The 21,620-nt window shown below is 42.0% G+C and overlaps 1 protein-coding gene and 1 long non-coding RNA gene across 2 annotated transcripts in view; one reads left to right on the top strand and one right to left on the bottom strand.

Moving 5' to 3' along the window:
• LOC141575579 (uncharacterized) overlaps window positions 1-21,620 on the bottom strand; it is a 40,527-nt gene that overhangs the window by 9,416 nt on the left and 9,491 nt on the right. The window lies entirely within an intron of this gene.
• MOS (MOS proto-oncogene, serine/threonine kinase) lies at window positions 16,141-17,693 on the top strand. Its single transcript, XM_010970686.3, has one exon. The coding sequence runs from the start codon at window positions 16,650-16,652 to the stop codon at window positions 17,691-17,693; it is 1,044 nt and encodes a 347-aa protein (XP_010968988.1). The 5' UTR covers window positions 16,141-16,649.

Here is a 21,620-nt window from a genome sequence, read left to right as displayed (position 1 = left end):
ACCATTACTTTTTCCCCGTTCATAAGACATTACAGGCAGCATACGGCCACACTGTGATACCTTGATCCCATCCTCCCCTCTAGCTTTCCCCCATTTTTCTGTTCCTCTTGCCAGCAAAATGCCCTAAAAGTGTTGTTTATATTCACTATCGCCATTGCTTTAAAATATAATGTAATGTATTTTTGAATTGAAGTCTAATTGATTTACAGTGATAGTTTCAGGTGTACAGCAAAGTGATTCAGTTATACATATACATGCATGTATTTTTTCTTTTCAGATTCTTTTCCATTATATGTTATTACAAGAAATTGAATATAGTCCCCTGTGCTCTACAGCAGGTCCTTGTTTATTATTTTGTGTATAGTAATGTGTGTCTGTTAATCCCTAACCCCTAATTTATCCCTCCCCACCCTTTCCCCTTCAGTAACCATAGTTTGTTTTCTATGTTTGTGAGTCTGTTTTTGGTTTGTAAATAGAATTTGTATCATATTTTTTAGATTCCACATATAAGTGATGTCATATGATATTTATCTTTCTCTGACTTACTCCACTCAGTGTGCTCAATATGGTAATCTCTACATCCATCCATGTTGCTGCAAATGGCATTATTTCATTCCTTTTTATGGCTGAGTAATATTCTATTATATTTTTATATATATATAAAACAATCTTCTTTATCCAGTCATCTGTTGATGGGCATTAAAATATGCATTAATAGAACATCTGATATGGTAGGGCCAACAGATCAGGGAATGGTTGCTGTTGAAAGGATAGTTTATTACTCACAGTTCTCCCATCATTGGGGGACCACACAAGGAAGCACCAGGGTGGGTAAGGAGGCAGAAGGAGAGGGGAGAGTTGTGTGCATGGATCCCTGTGGTCTCTGAGAGTCCCTCTCAAGGGATCAGACCTAGATTTACCTTTTTTCACTCAGCTGATATTTACATTTATGATACAAAAGCAAAGGAGGGTGAAACTGCTGGCGCCTTAACCTGACTCAGGGCAGCGGCACCAAACTCTGCTAAGTTGGCATGGTTTTCCTCATCACCTCACACTCACACTAAAAAAAGAGACAGTTTTCTGTCACTTATGAATGCCTCCAATACTTTTATCAACCCTTGGAATGCATATCATTTTAATATCTGCGAGATTAAACAGGATGCATGCTTAAGGCACTTCTGCGGGACCCCAATGTGTGCCTGTTGTCCTGAGGAAAAGCACTTGTGCAGTTGTTCAAGTTACAAGCTGAACAAGCCTCCTGTTTCAGGGAACACCATTTTACTGGAAAGAACAATCTATAGTTATTCAGAACTGGGCATTTGGCAGACATTTTCTCAGAAACTGAATAAAGCAAGCCTGTCACGTCTAGCAAAACAATTGACAGCCTTTGTTGCTGCTGATAAAATTTGCTTTCAGGAGAAACTTAAAATTCTAGAAAACTTTTATCCACCACCTTGATTTGGTGGCTTCCCCATACTTTCTGATGAGATTAGTGGTGATATTAACAAATGTGATTTTTTTTTTTTTGGTATTGTGTAATGAAATATGTCAACATTTAGAAGGTTTGCATAACTCAGTGAACTAATATTTTTTTTCAAATGACCAATGTTACAAACTCATGCTTTGGTAAAGGATCCATTCAATGTTCAAAAGGATTGTAATGGAATAGAGTACAAAAAGTACATTGTTACGGTTTCAAATTCCACATGGCAACTCACATTTAAGAAACTGCCTCTTGCCAAGTTGGGGTACAGTATCAAAGCAGACTATCCACAGTTATTTGCAAACACGAATAAAAATGCAACTGTGCATCTCTCTGTAAGACTGGTTTTCTTCATGTATTTCATCCAAAACAACATGTCACAACAGGCTGAAATGCAGAAGCAGGTGTGACTATCTGGTTATCTTCTATTAAGCCCGACCTTTAGTTACATGTATTTGCAAAAATGTTAAACAGTGCCACTCTTCTCACTAATTTTTTTTTTTTTGCTTTGCAAAATAGTTGTTTTTTTTAATTAAACAAATAAAAACTCCACTCCTGGAGTAGAGGGGGAAAAACAAAGCTATGTCTCTGGTTTTGCTTGGTTTTGTTTGTTTTTTGGTTTGTTTATTTGTTTGTTTGCAGGGTGGTGTTTTTTTGCAGTTAACCACAGCAAAGCCGGCAATGCCGTCGTAGCAAATGAGAGGGATGTAAGGATAACTGCCCAGCTACCTCTCAGAAAGTGCTTACTTTCCTAGTAAAATGGATAGGCATAGCTGGTTCTTCCCACACCCGCCAACATCCTGCCCCAGAAGTAGATGAATGCCTGAAGCTGGCACACTAACAGGACATTAAGTCCTCGGACAGCTCTGACCCGTCCCCTTGTATATTCCACGTGATGTGAAATAAACCAATGTTAGGTACTTATTCTGTCACCTGCAGCAGGAAGCATCCCATGCTGATGCGTTACCTCACACATCTGGGAACAGGTAGGACAGGAATTCTAAGGTGCGAGTTGCACAATTCTAATTGGGTGAATGCAATTCTCTTTCGTGTTGCAGGGCCCCTCAAAGCTGATACCCACATAGGTAATAATAAGGGCTTATAGAGTCACGGAGGCTAAATTCCAGATTTACACTCAACAAGACAGTGCCCTGAGTATCCTCATGGTCCTCTCCCCATCTTACCCCCCCCCCGCCCCAGGGTCCAAGAGCAGGGGTGGCCCTCGGGGGTGTGCACTGATCTGTTTCCAGTGTAGCCTTCATGTGAATCCCAGTGAAGTTCTGGGTGGTTTTAAAATTGAGGAATAATCCCTTCTAAACCTCTTATAATGGCTATTAAATCATAAATTTCCTGTAATAGAGCTAAGGGCCAGTTGGTGATGGTGGCATTTTCTCAGGGTCAATCAGTGGAGCAGCACTAGCACCTCACGCATCATACAGATGTCTGACAGACTCCGCGTTCGTCTAGGCATCACCGGATACCTGCTGCCCCAACCCTCAGGGATCCAACTCCTCAATCTTCGTGCTTCTTCTGCCAAGCCAACAACTCCAGATAATGAATAGCCCCAGTTACTTTTCCATTAACTTCTAAAATTTGGCAGATGCCCCAGAAATACCTTGGGATGTTCATTCAAAACTTAAAACCATATATATATATGTGTGTATATAATATTACTTGGCCATAAAAAAGAACAGAATTCTGCCATTTGCAGCAACATGGATGGACCTAGAGAATATTATGCTTAGTGATATGACAGACACAAATACTGTATGGTATCACTTCTATATGGAATCTAAGAAATAAAACAAACAAATTATATACGCAAAACAGAAACAGACACACAGCCATAGGAAACAAACAAGTGATTACCAAAGGGGAGAGGAGGGAGGGGCAAATTAGGGGTAGAAGATTAAGACATGCAAACTACTGTGTATTAAACAGATAAGCAACAAGGATATATTGCATAGCACAGGGAATTATAGCCATTATCTCATCATAACTTTTTTTAAACCTTTTTTTTCCCAATACAATTTAATTGTAGGTTTATACAATTCAATTTTTAACAACTTTTAAAAGATAATGAGTGTATTTTACATCCAACTTGCAAAACCCCTGCATACCTGAAACAAACATAATATTATAGATAAACTATACTTCAATTTTTTTTTAATTTTATCGAAGTGTAGTTGATTTACAGTGTTAGTTTCTGGTGCACAGCACAGCGATTCAGTTATACATCTGCATATGTAGGTATTTTCATTTCAGGTTCTTTTCCATTATATGTTATCACAAGAGATTTAATATGGTTCCCTGGGCTATACAGTAAGCCCTTGTTGTTTATCTATTTTTTTATATAGTAATATGTGTCTGTTAGTCAGTTTTTAAAAATGCCATGATATTGAGACATCCTGGAAGGAGGACAGCTACCTGTGAGTCTCCTGGACTTTGCCTGAATGACAAATAAACTTTCGTTCCTTAAAAAAAAAAAAAAAAAAATTCAAACCACAGAGGACGCATAAGGGCAACTCTGGCTTTGCCCTCCTCAGCCCTATGTGTGAGTTGGTACCTAGTCATCAAGTCCAATACTGAGAACAGTTAGGTACAATGGATCCACCTGTTTTAGGTCCTGTTCTGAGCATGAGGGTCCACACACTTCACCTTCATTTCCTGATTCTTCCTCATCACCGCAGAGCAGGGCGAGGGGGATGGATAAAGTCTCTAAGTTTTATATGTTATAGTTATGTTTATAGTTAATCAATCGCTCTTTAATGAGATTTCATGAGCCCTAGGCTTAATAATCTTTCTTAGACCTCCCAGAAAGTCTACAGAAATTCAGTTCAAATGCTGTTGAGCAATGTGGAGAAAACATGCGCTCTGTCTATCGGTGAGCGGACAGTCCTCCTGGCTCAGGAATCTCACTTACAGTCGCCTACTCCTCAGACCCAGAGGCTTTCTAAAGTCAGAGTTCATGGCTTTGGGCCTCTGCTCAGCATCTTATGTCCCACAGGCATTTGCTTTCAGAATTGGAAAAGGGTGGATGGCCAGACATTTGGCCCTGCCTGCTGGCCACATTACCGAGCTGCCACTATTAAAAGTTGAGAATTGTTCCATCCGGTGCCAGCACTGTTCAAACGCCTCTTCAGCTGGATGAGCAGTTGTGGCATTATCTCCTCACTGATCCGTATGATCCCTTTGGGAAATTCCAGCCTAAGCACATAATCCAGCAGTTAAGTAACTGAGACCCAGAACTTCCAATCTCTAGCATGAGATGCTGAGATGCTTCTTATAAAATGAACACGGGGCTCTTGAGAACATTCTCTATAATCACTAGGTTCCACATTTCCTCTGCCTCCCCAGCCACCTCCCTCGAGTAACCGACAGCCACCATGAATGGACACCTGCCCAGCAACCCACCTAAGCTCCACAAGAAACCTTGGTTCTCGGACACCTGCCCATTCCTCCCTTGTTCCTAACGGCTCCATCCTTCTAAGGTGTAAGGCCGAGGGACCTCTCCACTGCTCCAACTAAACACGGAAAGGTGGAGCCCTACTCAGCAGAGCCCTGAGAACTCTGTGAGTCAGCTCTCGTTGGGGACAAGGGTGTCATGGAAGAATCTCCCCGACTCTAACTGCTGAAGACCTGGAGATCTGCTCTAACATTACTAGGGGGGAATTCACTCCAAACCACTAACGCATAAACTGTGTGTTTCGTATCTAGAGACAGGCACAGCACAGAGATGGGTAAACGCCAGTTCTCTCCCTAGGGACAATTTCAACCTGAGTACCCTAATCGGGAATTCCCATCGCAGAGTTAGAGAACCAGCACATCGAGACTACGACGGAAACACAAATCCAAAGGTTTGTTGACAGATACAAGAAAATAAATCATTAGTGAAACTGATGTCTTCAAGATACGCGCCCAGTAACGGGCTCTGTGGAGCCCGAGACACTCTGGATGAGTGAACAGGCTTCAGATAACCCAGCACTCAAGTGCTGTTGGCAGAGCTCAGAATCCCTCCGCTTCCAAGGACTCAGTGGGATGGCCAGACAACCAGGGTGGGAGAACACGCGTCTCCCACAGGGTGAACCTGTCCCGCGTGGTGTCTAGGGGACACTGCGGCGCTGCCTGCGGCCCTCCCGGACGCGGGGTGCACGGCAGGGCCCCACCACCGTCAGCCTCCCTTCAGAGCTGCCCCGCCTCGCCCACCTCGCACCCCCTCCCGCAGGGGCCCCCTTGCTCAGTAACTGGCCGGCCCCCTTGCCTCGCCTGGGGACGCTTCTGAAGGGCCAGCCCAGCTCTGGAGCAACCTCCGCCTCACGGCCCAGCTTCTCTCTGACCCACCCAGCCTCCGCCGGCCCCGACGGCTTCCCGGGACCCGGCCCGCCCCCGGTGGGGGAGCGGCGGCCCGGGCTGCGAGGCGGGGCTGCTGGCCGGGGGCAGAGAGGCAGGCGCGCTCCTGGAACAGGCGGCAGAGCCGCTGTCAAAAGCGCTGCCCGCGATGAGCCGGGAGGGCGCGGCGCTGTGCATCCTGCCGGGCGCCCTGGCAGGACGCAAGGCCCGCGGTCGCATCAGGTGACAGCGGCTAACTGTAGTGGGCTCTCTGGCAAAGGTGACGAGTCTGGGAGTGCCTAGTCAGCACCTGAATACTGCGTGAGCAGAGCGCTTCCTCTGCAGAATAAAAAAGACGCTCCTCTTCTAGAGTCAGAAGGCATCAACACATTTCCTGCAAACTTCTCCCCCGGCCCCACTCTCTGGCTTCCCCTTTTGATTTTCTTAATGGTATCTTTTGAACTGATTCATGATTTCAAGGGCCTATCTTTGTCTAGCCTGACTGTGAAGATTTTATCCTACATTTTCTTCAAAAAATTTTATAGTTTCAGTGTTTTTATACTGAGGTCTCTGTGTCATTTTCACTTAATTTTTGCGAATGGTTTAAAATAAGAATCAAAGGTAAAATGTCCCAATAAGGATCTTCAGTTGTTCCAACACCATTAAAAAAAAAAAACTATTTTTTTTCACCTTTGAGTTACCTTGACTACTTTGTCAAACATAGGTGACTACCCATACGTAGATCTATCTGTAGGTTTGCTACTTTATAGTAAGTCTTGAAATTAGACAGTGTTAATTGTCTTCTCTTCCAAGGTTATGTCGCTTTTCTGGATCTTTTGCATTTCCATAGATACTTCTGAAAATCTGATGACCCCTTTCTAAGAATAACTGCTGGGAATCTGATTAGTATTGCATTGAATCAATATAAAAAATTAACAGTGACTGACATCTTAGAATTTAGTCTTCCAATCAATGAACACTGTAAATCTCTCCATTTATTTCAGTCTTCTTCAGTTTAGGGACTTTCCAGATAATTTTTTTAAAACTGATTTTTCATTTAACTTCATGGTGATGTGAGAATATACTTGATATGCTATTACTCCTTTTAAATGTACTGAGACTTTTTCTTAATAGCTTGTTTGGTGAATGATCCATCCATACTTGAAAATCCTGTGTATTTTGGCAGTATTTGGGCTCATATCTCACCAACCTTTAGGAAATTCTATCTCAATCACTACTGGGACTCCCCCACATCCACCGTTTCCCCCAGGGTGATGTATTTACTGGATCAGATAACTGATGTGTCTGAGAAGTTCCTGCTTCGTGCAGCACTAGTACTAAGGGTTCAAACATTGTTAATAGGTCTCCAGCTCTCTTTTCCCAAACCTTTGCTCGGCTTTATTCTGCACTCACTTCTCTCTCAGGTCAGCACTCTCATAAAGGTATTATTTCTTCCTTGCTCTAGAAAATTCCTGAAACTGAGAAATTACTTCTCCCACACGATTTCATGGTCTGGTTGAATCAGTACACCCAGGTGCCCGCTTACCACAAGCGAAACCAAAGAACCACGTTCTGTCTCTTCCCCGCGCTGCACCCCAGGAGGGAAGGAGAGGAACAACATGGACCTGTGGGCTGCTCCTCCCTGAGACTAAAGACATGGCTGTGGGACCGTCCGTCCAGGGCTGGCATCCCAGCCACACTTTTCTGCCCTGACTGTGACAGTGGTTCACGCTTCCTGGTTCTGTAGAAGTGCCGTGCCCACTACCGGGCACGGTTCCGCGGGCTCCCACTGGTTCTGTAATCCTGCCAGCTCTTTCCAATAAACTTCTTTTTGCTTAAGTTTGCTTAAGTTGGTCTCCATTGCTTTGGGGAACCTAAGAACCCTAACTAAGACAGTGGTTAACTGTGGGCGATAGTAAACCGAAGGAGACAATGCTGTGACAATGCTGTGCCTAACTTTGTTTCTGTATCAAAAGATTATCCTAAATCCCATAATTTTTGTAAGCTTTTACGAATTCAGCTAATGCAAGCTTCTCTCTCCCTGTAACACCACTGAAAGCGATAATAATTTGATGTATACACTCCCCAGTTTGTGTCCTAAGGTAATACAATGGAGTTTAAACTTAGGGCCTAAACTCGTTTCAGACAGTTTAATTACCTATTATATTGACAATATATTGATGGAGGAGGTACAAACATGGAAAACAGTTAATTCCACAGGAAACAAGCCAAACAGTAGAAAAGTGTAAGTTAAAAGCACTGGAAACATAGAATTGAACAAGGGACAACACAGCCTAAAACCTGAAGCCACTCAAGGTGAAGGTTTATAATAACTTCCCGTCTTCTAGGATGCTGCCCCTATCCTGCCTTTTCTGACTCTAGCTGTTGCTCAAAATTGGAGCCATGATTCTGCTTCACCTGGATCAACACTCTTGCTAATTTGCCAACGCAGCCCTTGTTCCTTTTGGTGGAAAAATGACACAAGTTACAGAATATCTGCTATCTTTTTCGGGGTCATCTGGGACAAATTATGGTGCAGCCACCCCCTTCCTTTGGTTGGGCTGAATGTGGGGACCAATATGAAGGCAAGTTATTAATAACATCTGGTCATAAAATTGGACATTGTCTGCAGGCGAGAGCTGGGTCATATGGGATTACACTCAGTTGTGGAAGAGAACACGCTGTTCATTCTTGGTAATTTGTAAATTAGTGGTCTTTGAAATACGTCAGTGTTAATTGGTATATATATATATAAACTCCAAATCAGCCTCCAGTTGGTAGGTCCACTGACATAGTTTAAAATTTTATACAGTAGTGATCTGATACATACAAAAGCCTAAAATCAAACGTTTCTGTGAATAAGTGAACTGGAACACGTGGGGTTAGGGGAACCAACCCCATGCAGTCAAAAACCCACGTCTAACTTTACAGCATATCAGCAGTTCCACAGCCTGGAATTCAACCAACTATCAATCCTGTAGTATTGTAGTATGTATTTACTGGGTAAAAAGTTCATGTATAAGTGGACTGACATATTCATAACCATGTTATTCAAGGGCCAAAGATATTTGGGATGTGTTCTCTGATATCCTGAGTTGAGACTCTGGGGACTCCTTAGATAAAAGATTCTACGCACCCCTCCCAGAAACACCCACAGCTCCCATAAGACACACACCACACCATTTGGTAGGAGACCTTTGCACACACACATAAATAATTCTCAGAGATGTTCTGAGCTGCCCATGTGAGTGGGTTGCTAAAATCACTAGGTTCCTCATAGTTCTTTCACATAAAGGTGATTAAGAGAGCAAGCAAAACTTAAAGATTCAAACCAGACCAGGGAGTTAAGCCACTGAAATGTGTACGTGTCTCTAGTTCTTCTTTCTGTTTATGGATTAGTAGTAAATGACAGAATCTTAAAGTCTGAGGCCATGGCCATGGTCTTTATTTCCACAAGAACTGGGTATGGTCAGCAGTATTTGTTGCAACAGGGAACCTGAGCTCAGCCAAGAAGCTGCCAAATTGGCATTTGTAAGCTTCTTGTCTCTCCCTGTCCACTGGCCCTTTGCTGTCCTGGGTCGCATGTTGGACCCAGCACTCAGCTCTGTTGAGTTCAGCAGCCCCTAGTCTCAGGTGGGAATCATAAACTGAACCTTTCCATCTAGCCTCTGTTTCACACACACACAAACACACACACTCCTCTTATATGTCTCCTGTAACAGCCAATAAAAGGATTTAATATCCTGTTTTCCTCTGTACTCTAGATTGACAAAACAGGGGTCCCACCAGGTCTAAGTGTCAGAAAGGACTTTCCAGCTTCCCTCAGTCACTACCGGACCATTACAAAGCGTGGGCTGTAAAATCTGCAATCGCCTACTACAGAGGACTCCAAACTTTAATTTCCGCTTTATGGATCCCGCGACTATGATATGCTGAAACATCTAAGGGAAAACCAGGGAGACACCATGACAACCGGACTGATTCCTGGTTTGCACACAGAGAGGAGATGAGACTCTGACACAAGTCACCAAGAAAGTGACCCAAAACCTCAATAAACATGTGGAGTGCAATGTTGAGGGGAAGCCTTCCAGAAGGTTTTTTTTCCATTTCCTGCCCAAATATGACCCACTGAGACTGTACCCCAGACTCCCCATCTCAATAAGCTCTAAAAACCTTCTCCTAAGTGTGTTCCTCCTCCTCCAGAATCACCTAAAAATCACCTGTGTGGAGTTCCAGCAAGTAACCCACTGTTCCGTTTCCGAAGCTGCAGACGAGCAACGCCAGAGCTTCACGACAGAGCGCGTCTGAATCTCACATCAGACTGAGCTTTACAGCTGTAGCACTGAAACCCTCCCGCTGCTAAGGAAGCAGGCCCTAGAAATACTTAGAACACTTCTTGTCTGTTAAAGACAGAACACTGAAGGACTTCGGAACAGATGAAAATGCAGCAAATCTCTCCTGAGATAAGTCCAGACTGCGGAAGGTCAGGTGAGAGAGAAACTGTATTTTCAAATTTAAAAAGTCTTCATCTGATAAGAGGCATTTAGTAGGTATAGTACACATTTTACAGAGATATAAATAGACAAAGCAGTCATAGATGTATTTTTAAAGTCTTGGTCTAATTGAAAAAGGCAATTTTTAATCATGAGAAAGAGTTGCATGTATACATACAAAGTCTACCATCTAACTATTCATGCATCCAGACACATACACATCAGACTGTAAGCAATTCTGTTCTCACCAATTCAAAAATGGTCTTACTTCCAAGAAGCACTTGGGGTGTTGTAATTGTCAAGAAAGTTCTGCATGGAAACTTCTAAGGGTTCTGTTCCTTCTATTATATATACAACTTTGTGTTTACTCCTTTGGTTTAATGTGTGTAAATATATATGTATTTGTCTAAAGCTAAAATGATAAGAATGGGGTTTAAGAAAATACATCTGATTTTCAAAGCAAAGTCTTAAGCTCAAAAATAAATATAACATCCAAAATCTTCTTAAAAATTGGAATTCTACACTGTAATAAAAATTAGGATAATAATAACTATTATGTACAAAGTGATATCAGAATTTCAAGCCCAGGTTGAGGCTCTTGGACAAAATCATTAAACTGTATAATACTGGTAATACTTGCATAGCCATGAAAACATGCCTCTGGGATCACTGGATGCAGAAAGCATTATTGGCCAATGGCCCCAGAGCAGCACTCAGAAAGCCATGGCCTCCCAGGGCTGCTCCCAGCCAGTGACTGTGTGTGCAGGGACACTAAGCCAGCCCATTCCTTGGAGACATGGATTCCTCTAATGACATCATTGACTTGGGGAATCGTCATCAGCCATATCGAACCTCCTTAGAACCACTCTACAAGCAAAGATTCTCCCACCTCAACTTGCCTTCTCCCACAGCCCCTCACCAGGGTCAGACCTGCATCACGATCAGACAGCTCTCTAGCTGCTCCCAGACCACTCCTCATCTTCCCTCAGAGATGCTTCTCTAGGAAACCTCTTGCAAGTCTAATCCTATCTTGCTATCTGGTCCTCAGAAGACCTGGACCAACACAGCATCATTTCTTTAAAATATAGAATTCTAGATACTATGTGCCTCCTTAACATCTTCCTGGGGGAAAATTAAAGATTTTGCCACTGGACTGAGATAAAACCAACTTACAGAATCATTTGGATTTAGACGTTCTAAACTTTGGTATAATGTGATAATATTAAATTGGTGGAAGAATGTTATATATTATAAAGTGAGGCTGTAAAAAGAGAATAATAAATTTTAAGAACTTTTAATAAATTAAATATTAATGAAATACATGAAACTATGTAGGCTTTAATATTATCAGAAATTGAATAGAAGACAATTGAATTGCCCAACCAGAACTCATGCAAATAAATATTATGCACAAAATACTGCATTTGGTCACTACATACAGACCAGCTGGTGGCTAAATGAAACTTTCATACAGAACTCGGGAAATTCATTTGCTTTATTTCCCCTTTACCCCCCAACTTATAAGGCTGCCTCTAAGAACTGTTTTCTACTGTCCTTCAGGGTTTGAACATCACACAGGAAAAAATCTCTTGGCCAAAAGCCACCCACCTTTTAAGAAAACTACCAACTAGTTATGCTGATAACCTCCCCAAATTGAAAACAAATTAAACTAATCATACATGATATGTGTGATCACAAAACCTCACAGAATGAGTTATTACAAATGACTCTATAAGACAATAATTTGACTGTACATCCTAGTGGCATTCAGTATCAGGATAAAAATAACTGCCAAAAAAAAATCTTAACCTTTAACAGTTTTGTCGGTTAACATGAGAAATTATATTAATTTTGCTTGGAATCAAGATTTTAAGTGAAAGAGAAGGGAAAGTGTAAAATCAGAAAGTCTTCATTAAGAACTATAATGTTAGAACTGAACTAGAAATATCTGTGTGAACCTGTGCTTTTAAAAGAGAAAAAAAGTGTATGTTTTGGGATTCTGTCAGCTAAAACGAGCTAGGAATGAGGGCTTAAGAGAAGGGACCTAATGTGCAAACTTCACTATTATCATTTCTAACACTGTCTTTCCAGGATACCCTAGACAAATGGCTGATTCTATGTCTGGTGCAGGGTAGGTTATGAGCAGGGGGCAGCTGTACCCAACAAGAACCCAGACAAGAATCAATTCAGATTAATGGGACTATGTCAATAGGACATATCTTATAGTAACCTATAACGAAAAAGAATATGAAAGTAATAAATGTATGTATATGTATGCCTGACACATTATGCTGCACACCAGAAATTGACACATTGTCAACTGACTATACTTCAATTTACAAAAAAAGTTTAAAAAAATCTAGTGTTTTAACTCCCAGGAATGTGTCAGTTTGAGCAATAAAAGACAAATTCCGGACTGGTTTCATTCCCATAAAACAAATCCCTAATAGTAAAAAATAGTTGCTCATGCTGCTATTAACTGAAGTTCCAGCCAAGATCAAATTTGATGGGATGTTTGTCATCTGAACAGGTAATAATAAAAAGAAAACCCTCAAAATGTAGGAAAAGTAATATATAGGTTAAAACATAGATATTATTCATTAATAAAATAGTTTTCCTCTGAATTTTGTGATGTCTGTTGTCAACTTTTTAAAATTTGTAATTTTTTGTGACTTCTCATCGAAAATATATTCGCTTCCATATGTAATTTTAAAATCCTTTGCTTAAAGAGGGTCCCTCAATTTGTATTAAGCTTTAGGCCCCACAAACATTGTCTCTGCCCCCGACCATATTACATATAAAAACTAAAGTAGCTCTATATATCCTGAACTGACAGAGAAACAAGTCCATGATGTATTGCTAGGTCTAAAATTCAAATTTCAGAATAACGTCAATAATGTAATCCCATTTAAGTAACAAAGTAAATAAATTAAAATGTTTTTCGAATTTGACTCTAAAATCCTCATATTTTAGTAAAGCACGTGTACTCATGTTTTACTTTTTCAGTTCTCAAAAAGGCAAAAGTGAATATTTTCGACCTTCATCCACGCCTGTAAGTCGTAACACAACACTTCAGACTCCAACACGCCAATTCCTCCACATTTTCACATCCTGAAATGAGCTTGTAACCTGAGATCCCCGGGAAACGGTCCCCCGGGGTGATGCTGGCGGGGAATGCAGGGGAGGGCTCGGTGCGCACGCGCAGACCGGGCGGTAGCCGCTCCCACGTGGTCGTCATCGGCCGGGTTTAGGGCGTTGTTAGTACGACACCGAGTTTAATGGCCTCTTAAACGTGTCTTCCAGAAGGTTACGTGCTGCTGCAGCATGGAAATGAAAGGGAAATGAAGCCCTGTGGACGCAGGAGCGCCAGGAAGCAGCGGCTTGGCGCACAGCTGAGCCGGGAGTGGCGGCCCCGGTCCCCGCGGGATGGTGCAGACTTCGGGCCCGGCCGGCCTCGGGGCGAGGGCGGCGGGCGGCGGGCGGCGTCCCTGGTCCTCGGCCTGAGCGGAAGCCGCCCGACCCAGCGACTTGGGAGGCGGCCCGGGACCCGCGCGCCCGGCCCGGCCCGGAGGCACCCTTCCCGCTGCCAGTGTCCTCAGCCTCCGGGCTTGAGACTGAATTCAGTGCGCTATTCATTCTGGTACCTGTTGTCACATCTTGTGATAAGTATGCCGTCGTTGCCTGATACCAAAGGATCTCTTCCCAGCCACGCTGCCAATCAAAGAGCAGACAGTGTCCGGCCTTTATTTACTCTTGAGAACCTGAGAGCCTTACACCTGCCAGTAGGTGCACAGTCTCTCGACTTTACTGTGTTTCACCTGCAGTTCTAGGGGAGATAATGCCTCCCCTGTAATCAACGCGTTTTATTCTTTGCCTCATTTATTTGGGGATGGCAGAGTTGTTGCCACTGGATCCGATCAGTGTGAATCCTCTGCATTTTTATATCCTCTGCAGCATGCCCTTATGCCTTTAACCTCAAATAAAATTCACGTGCAGGAAAAAGTACTCAAACTTTAAACTGGTTTAACATGATAAAATAATGTTACTTCAGCGCTGGTAGGGTACATTTTAAACCAATACTGTCTAACAAATCTTATTGGTGTAAACCCATATACATTTTTATGAGTTTCATAAATAATAATTCACCTTTAGGTATTACTTATCAGGCCTGAATCTAAGTATTTAGAACTCTTAATCTTGACAACAATTCTGAGGGAGGCATATTTTCCTCATTTTGCAGATGAAACTGAGGGACAGTAAGAAACCCAGGCCATTTGGCCCCAGAGACTTTTAAAATGGGTATGTAATAAAATGCTCTTGGGCACATTGGCAGACGATGGATCTAATGAACTTGGGGTTTGTGAGTAGCCAGAGTACCACATTTTCATTAATACCTAATATTTTATGTAAATAATAAAGTCAAACTTTGAAAAATGAATTGTTTATGCTATTATCTTAAAAATAAAGATTCTATTATAATAAGTCACACCATTTTGCATTATGTGTGATACTGAGAAGGTTAAGGCATTCTATTGCTCTTACTTGGCTAATATTCACAGCATTCCTAATACTATATAACACTTTCAGAGCCCTCAATGACAATCCCAGCTATGTGCTATCTATTGAAAAGATTTTGCAATAATAGACTTATCACAGAATATAATTTTATTACTTTCTTATTTTACTCTATTCACTGTCTTCCTTTTATATTTCAGGTTTGGTACAACTGCACTTCTAATAATATATAGGTTACTAGGTATTATAGTGAACTAATGTATACCCTCTATATATTTTATATACATGTATATATATAGTTTACTATCTACTATAGTAAACTAATAGTTTACATTTTTTAGATTTTTGTTGTTATTTTTCTGGACAGGGCCCCCCAAATTTTGTTCCAAAATTTTTAAAAGTTTACTTTAATGATTATTATCTTAATTTCTTAAATGAAAAGATTGCAGCTCAAACAGGTTAAGTATTATACACCACACCACATACTAAGGCAGACGGGTGATGGAGAATATAAATCTTATCCTAGGGCTCGAAAGACATCCAATGACTAATGTAAATGGATTGTGTTTATTAGAACTTCACAAGCATTGACCTATCATCAGAAAAGCGTGGTTACACATTACCTACATGCTCTGAGTGCAGTAAGTCAGGATAGAACTTCACTATTTGATTTTTCAAAATGTAGATCCTAACATTTTCCTGCATTTTTTAATGAACAGGGTAATACTGTCAGTCTTATTTCCAAAGGTAGGGAATAAAAGTTAGTTTTTTTGATTATAAAAATTAGAATGGAAGAGCTTACGGTCAGACAGCAAGACCCTGGATTTAATTTTGACATCTGGTTTTTCACATTATATGGAGGCACTAGTGATTCTGGGCCATTTTTATTTCTTCAGATTTTTTCCTTCCCTAGGATTCTCTCATATTTGTTATTATTTGAAGGTCTGGTTGTGGCTCTGAATCATTTTTGTTCTTTTTCCTCCCCTAACTCTGCTTCAAAACTTCTGTAACTCATTTGCTGCAAAGTCTAGAATCTCTTCTGCAAGTAAGCTGACTGTGTGGACCAGAAAGATTGTTAGGACTTCGATATGTTGCTAAGAAGTCTTGCTGATTTGCTCTACAAGCTGAATGCAGTGTCAGAGAACTTTCCTTTCCCCTGATGAACTTCGGAGATTTGTGTTTTGACTTGTATCAGTGATTCTGTTTGGATCGATTATTGTAAGGTTACCATTTTTGTATCCATATATGAACGTTGCACCTAATTTTCCCTGTAATCGGTTAAACAAATGTCAGCTGTTCATATTTCAACTCTTTCTGCCAATAACTGCTGGAAGTGATTTAGTGCAGCTGGAGAATAAACTGACAATCATTTTAGCCTGCAGAGTGTGAAATAATTTCATCGCACTGTTGCGATCTCTTTAGTCTGTGGACTGATAACGCTCAAAGGATGAGACTTGCGGGAAAATGCCTGTTTTATTATAATTAAAGGAATAGTGTAAACGAGGGGTGAGCCCTGGGGCAGCTCAGGGCTGTTTATCTGCTGAACTCTTCTCCCAGGCTTGTTTTTTGTAAGAATTCACTTAATGTTGAAAGGCGATGCTTTCATCTGCATGGGATTGTTGTGCTTCGTGCAGATTGCTTCCCCATCTGATAAAAACCCTCGCAGAGTAACCAGGCAGATGTGGCTCGTTTGGGGAAGATGAAGGCAGAGGAGAAAAGCGCGGGGGTGGAGCAGAGCGGAGGTCAACCCGTTATGCCTGCAGGCTCGCGGGGTCTCCTCTTCCCTTCCCGCTCACCTGGGCCGCAGCGGGGCCCACTCGGCAGGGGCGATGCCCTCGCCTCTCCCGCGGCGCCCTTACCTGCAGGCCGACTTCTCCCCGTCGTCGCTGGACTCCCGGCCCTGCAGCAGCCCGTGCGAGCTCCCGGGGACGGCAGGGAAGCTCTTCCCGGGGGGCACCCCGCCCCGGGCCCCGCGCCTTCCGCGCCGTCTGGCCTGGTGCTCCATCGACTGGGAACAGGTGTGCCTGCAGCAGAGGCTGGGAGCCGGAGGCTTTGGCTCCGTGTACAAGGCCACCTACCACGGCGTGCCCGTGGCCATAAAGCAGGTGAGCAAGTGCACCAAGAACCGGCTGGCCTCCCAGCGCAGCTTCTGGGCTGAGCTCAACATCGCGCGGCTCCGCCACGCCAACATCGTGCGCGTGGTGGCGGCCAGCACGCGCGCGCCCGCGGGCTTCGACAGTCTGGGCACCATCATCATGGAGTTCGGGGGCGACGTCACTTTGCACCAGGTCATATACGGCGCCGGCGGCTGCGCCGAGGAGGACGAGCCTCACCGCGGTGCCGGAGAGCAGCTGACTTTGGCCAAGTGTCTGAAGTACTCCCTAGACGTTGTCAATGGCCTGCTTTTCCTCCACTCCCAAAGCATCGTGCACCTGGACCTGAAGCCGGCGAACATTCTGATCAGTGAGCAAGACGTCTGCAAAATTGGGGACTTCGGCTGCTCAGAGAGGCTGGAAGACCTGCGGTGCCTCCCGACTCCCCAGCACCTGGGCGGCACGTACACCCACCGGGCCCCAGAGCTCCTGAAAGGAGAGCCCATAACGCCCAAAGCGGACATCTATGCCTTCGCCATCACTCTCTGGCAGATGGCCACCGGGGAGGTGCCTTACTCGGGGGAGCGGCAGCACGTGCTCTATGCGGTGGTGGCCTACAACCTTCGTCCGTCCCTCTCAGCCGCGGTCTTCACCGACTCCACGCCTGGGAAGAAGCTGGAGGGCATGCTCCGGTGCTCCTGGGGGGCCAGCGCCGTGCGGCGGCCAAGTGCCAAACTTCTCCTGGGGGACCTTCGCTCCTTAAGGGCTGAACTGGGCTGACTCAAAACCTGTATCCAGATTAAGTCTTTGTCTTTGTTTCTGCTCATTTTTTAATGAAGTGAAGATGTAGGGGAAAACATATACGGAGGATGGATTTTTAGAAAATAAAGTTACTAAATACTCCTATCTCAAAGGCTTTCCCTAAGACAAATAGCAGAGCGAACTTCTCTAGCAGGCATGGTAGTATTTAGGAACTAACCTGGACCCTTCACAGGGGCCTATGTTTTACTTTCATAGTTACTGTGCTTACTTTAACAGCACTGCACTTACTCAGATTTGTTACTGATAAAACCCGTTTGTCCAAAACAGAACTGAATTGTAAAATGCCAAAATTTTCTATAAATTCAAATAATACGCTCCATACCCACCACCTAAATTCAAAACTATTAACAGTTTACTTGCTAGCCTTACACCTAAAAGAATAGAAGGTACATACCTCAACATAATAAAAGCCATATATGCCAAACACACAGCCAACAGTGTACCTTGGTGAAAAACTGAAAGCTAAGATTAAGAACTTGCCCAGGGTCACACAGCTAAGTGATTGGGTGAGAAGCCATGTCCTTAACCGTTCCACTCCCCTGCCTAGGATGGTGGTGATGTCAGGGAACAACCTACTCTTAGCTTCATTGTTTCAAACGTTTAAATGATGTATTTTATCTAACTCATAGAAATCAACCAAGAAAATTACAGTTGGAGTCATTACTTGGTACAAATATTAAACAGTGTAGTTGGAAACGATTTTTAAGGGAAAACAGAAAAGGTATCTGAAAAATATAATGTGGTGCCCAATGCTGGTAAAAGGAGAAAGTTATAGAGTGTATTTATTTATTTCTTTCACATAAACCTGATTGTAAAATAATTCTCATGTGCATATTCACAAATTCAGCACGTCTGTGTTTCATCACCCAGTACATCCTCAGCACCATGCCAGGCACCGTGGAGGAAGCAAAAGCATAGACCCAAGATTTGATATCACATTCTAGTTGAAGAGGTCATGCAAAACTAAATTTGATTTAAGATGTTGTGGAAACCAATTTCGTTGCTGGCATGTTAAATAAATTTGCAAAATTTAAAATTGCCTGACTGTCTTGGAAAATGTTGGAACTTCCAGTGAAGGATGAAAGGCAAAAATACGCATTTACCTCTCTTCTCCTTCCTAATATCCTCATATGTGACAGTAGGTAAAAATTTTTTTAAAGCATTTATTCACAAGGACAATGTGAATGAGGGAGAAAATTATAGGAACAAAAATTTGGAAGCTGGCAAGTTCAGCATGCCCTAGAAAGCTTAATCCTGAGCCAGCATTAGGAGAAACTGAGATGCCACCTGAGTTGTAACCACAGAATGCCAAAAAGTCTTGGCACTGGCTGTTTAAGTTCACATAGTCTGGCAACCAAGTTAATACCCTCTAGGCAGGGAAATATGAATAGTTGAAGAAAACAGACCTCAAGATACTGACGATGGAGGTGCCCCAGGAAAACAGCCTGAATAGCCCACAGTGAGACTTTCATTCTTAAGGTTCATCCACATATGCAGAGTTACCAATCAGCTTTTTAGTGCCCCACTGTTAAATAGGAGCAGACAGCTCAGTTTCTTTCTTTTTTTTTTTTTTTTTTGAAGTGTTTAATATGAAAGAGGAAGATAAAAAAAACTTAACTATCCTCAGAGACATAGAGAAGGAGCTATTGGCTACTTGTAAAACCAAGATTCTATTTTTTTTAAACCTAGAAAACAGTACAGAGTGCTTGGAAGTTAAAACTATAATAATATAAATTAAAAATACATTAGAAAATTTGATACATAAATAATTTCTCAGAAAGTAGAAGAAAAGTAAAGTACATTGAAGATAGCAAGCCAATGCAATTGGAAGATCAATCTGGGAAATCTAATATCCAAATAACAGAAGTTCCAGGAAGAGAAAACAGGAGAAAAGTACCAACAATTTAGGAAACAAAACTTTCCATATTGAAAAGATGTAGTTTTGATTTCCCAGACAATAAATGAAAACAAACTACAAGAAGACATATCAGTATAAAATTTTAGAACAGTAGGGGCAATGGAAAGTCCTAAAAGCTTCCAGAATTTTTTTTAAAAAGCCAGATCACATACCAAAGATAAGGATCCTAAAAGTTAATAGAGGCTACTACTTAACCAAATTCTGAGGGAAAATCATTTCCAACTTAGAATTCTATACCCAGCCAAACTATCCATTGAATGGACAAGCTGATTGAAGACCTCACCAGACATACAAAATCTCACAAATTTACTCCTATGCACCCTTTCTCAGGAAACTACTTCAGGGTTTATTCTGTCAAAGCAAGAGTATTAACCATAAAAGAAGAAAACGTTTAGGATCCAGGAAATAATACAATACAGAGAAAGGGACTCTCCAGGGCTGATGGTGCATGAAGATCACAAGCTGTCAACTGTGCACTAGTGCAGATTAGAGCAGATCTGAAGACTCAAGAGAAGATACAACAAATGGATACCTGCCTTTGAATGGACCGAAAAACTACTTCCACAATTTGAGAAGAGTTTGGATTTAACTTAATGATAAATACAGAGAAAACAAAGCAAATGAAACAAAAAGTTAATCTTTAGGAGCCATGAAAAGTTGGGCAGTTCAAGAAAAGAAATAATGGTTACAACAGAACAAATGGTTCAGTTCAAAATAGCCTTGTACAGCTATAATAATGCAATGTTGTATGTTGATCTAACCAAAGCTACAACATGAAAATGATGGAAAAATGAATGGAGAGGAATTGTGACTATAGGTACTAGGGATAGGAGTGAGAAAAAACTAAATCCTCATTTTCCAAGGAGAGAAGTCACTAAATAATACTTAAAACTAAAAAAAAGAAACAAAAAAATCCCCAAAACAAACCTAGAAATATCCACATAAGCACACTATTTAGAGGTGCAGACTTAGACACAAAAACTGACAACAAAAAAACATTAAAAGCGGTTGCAGGACTCTGGTTGGTGTGGCATCCTAGAGGTATTTGGGAAGGGCAATAATTCTAGTGCCACTACTTGACTCTCTGACATTCACGTATAACTAATAAAAATCAAAGCCATATTTAAAAAAAATAAAAAGAAGAAATTGAGTGTGGGTGTGTGTCTCAGGAGAAGGTGGGTGATGGGAACATACTTTAATGTGTTTTTTTCTATGAAAAAAATTTTAAGAAACAAACAATACCAAAGTAATTGAACTAAATATTCCTTTTGATTGCTCTGATACATGTGAATCAACTCCCTACGTGAAATCCATACTTCCCTTATAATGGAGCCATAAAACAGTACGGGCTCCCTCAAAAGCCTAAGAGGAAAAACAAGCCACCCATTCAGCTACGGGAAGTGGAAGCAGCCCAGGAGGACTGAACTAAAGCAAGACCGCTTCCTGAACACTGCTGAATAGGGCATCGAATTACAAAGAGGGAAAACCTAAAAGTCTATGGAATAATAGAGTGCAGCCAGAAGAAATTTAAAGGGAAAGGAGAAAAAAAGCTTGACAGAATGATGGCAACCGATGCCAGAAGCAAGTCCCCTTACAGAGGAGTCAAGTTACAGAATTTCCCTGACTTCAGAACGGGAAGGCGATTTTCCCCCTCTCAGGAACGGCGAATCATATTAGAACATGTTGCACAGTCAGTCTGACCAAAGGTTTGTCAAACACTGAGTAATCTTTAAGCCCTTAAGAAATTTCAGTTCTGCCTCAATCTGAAGAATAAACCGGCTTTGTAAAGACAGGAAAATAACTTGTTTTCCCCCTTATTTCTCAAATGAGTACCCTGACAAGGGTCACGCCAGTCTACTATGAGTAGACTGTAGTAACTGTCTTGAATTGTCTACTGGAGTGTATCTTTCCACAATTATTTCAGAATTTCCTGCAATTGTAACTTGAGCTAGAATAACCTATCACCA

This window comes from Camelus bactrianus, chromosome 29 (genome assembly GCF_048773025.1).
Source record: "Camelus bactrianus isolate YW-2024 breed Bactrian camel chromosome 29, ASM4877302v1, whole genome shotgun sequence".
In the NCBI taxonomy this organism is placed as follows: Eukaryota; Metazoa; Chordata; class Mammalia; order Artiodactyla; family Camelidae; genus Camelus; species Camelus bactrianus.
The sequence above is the reverse complement of the archived record's forward strand: the minus strand, read 5'-3'. Positions and strand labels throughout refer to the sequence as shown.

Excerpts from the sequence above, each read along its gene's own strand:
- MOS (XM_010970686.3), top strand. The coding sequence starts at position 16,650 with ATGCCCTCGCCTCTCCCGCGGCGCCCTTACCTGCAGGCCGACTTCTCC.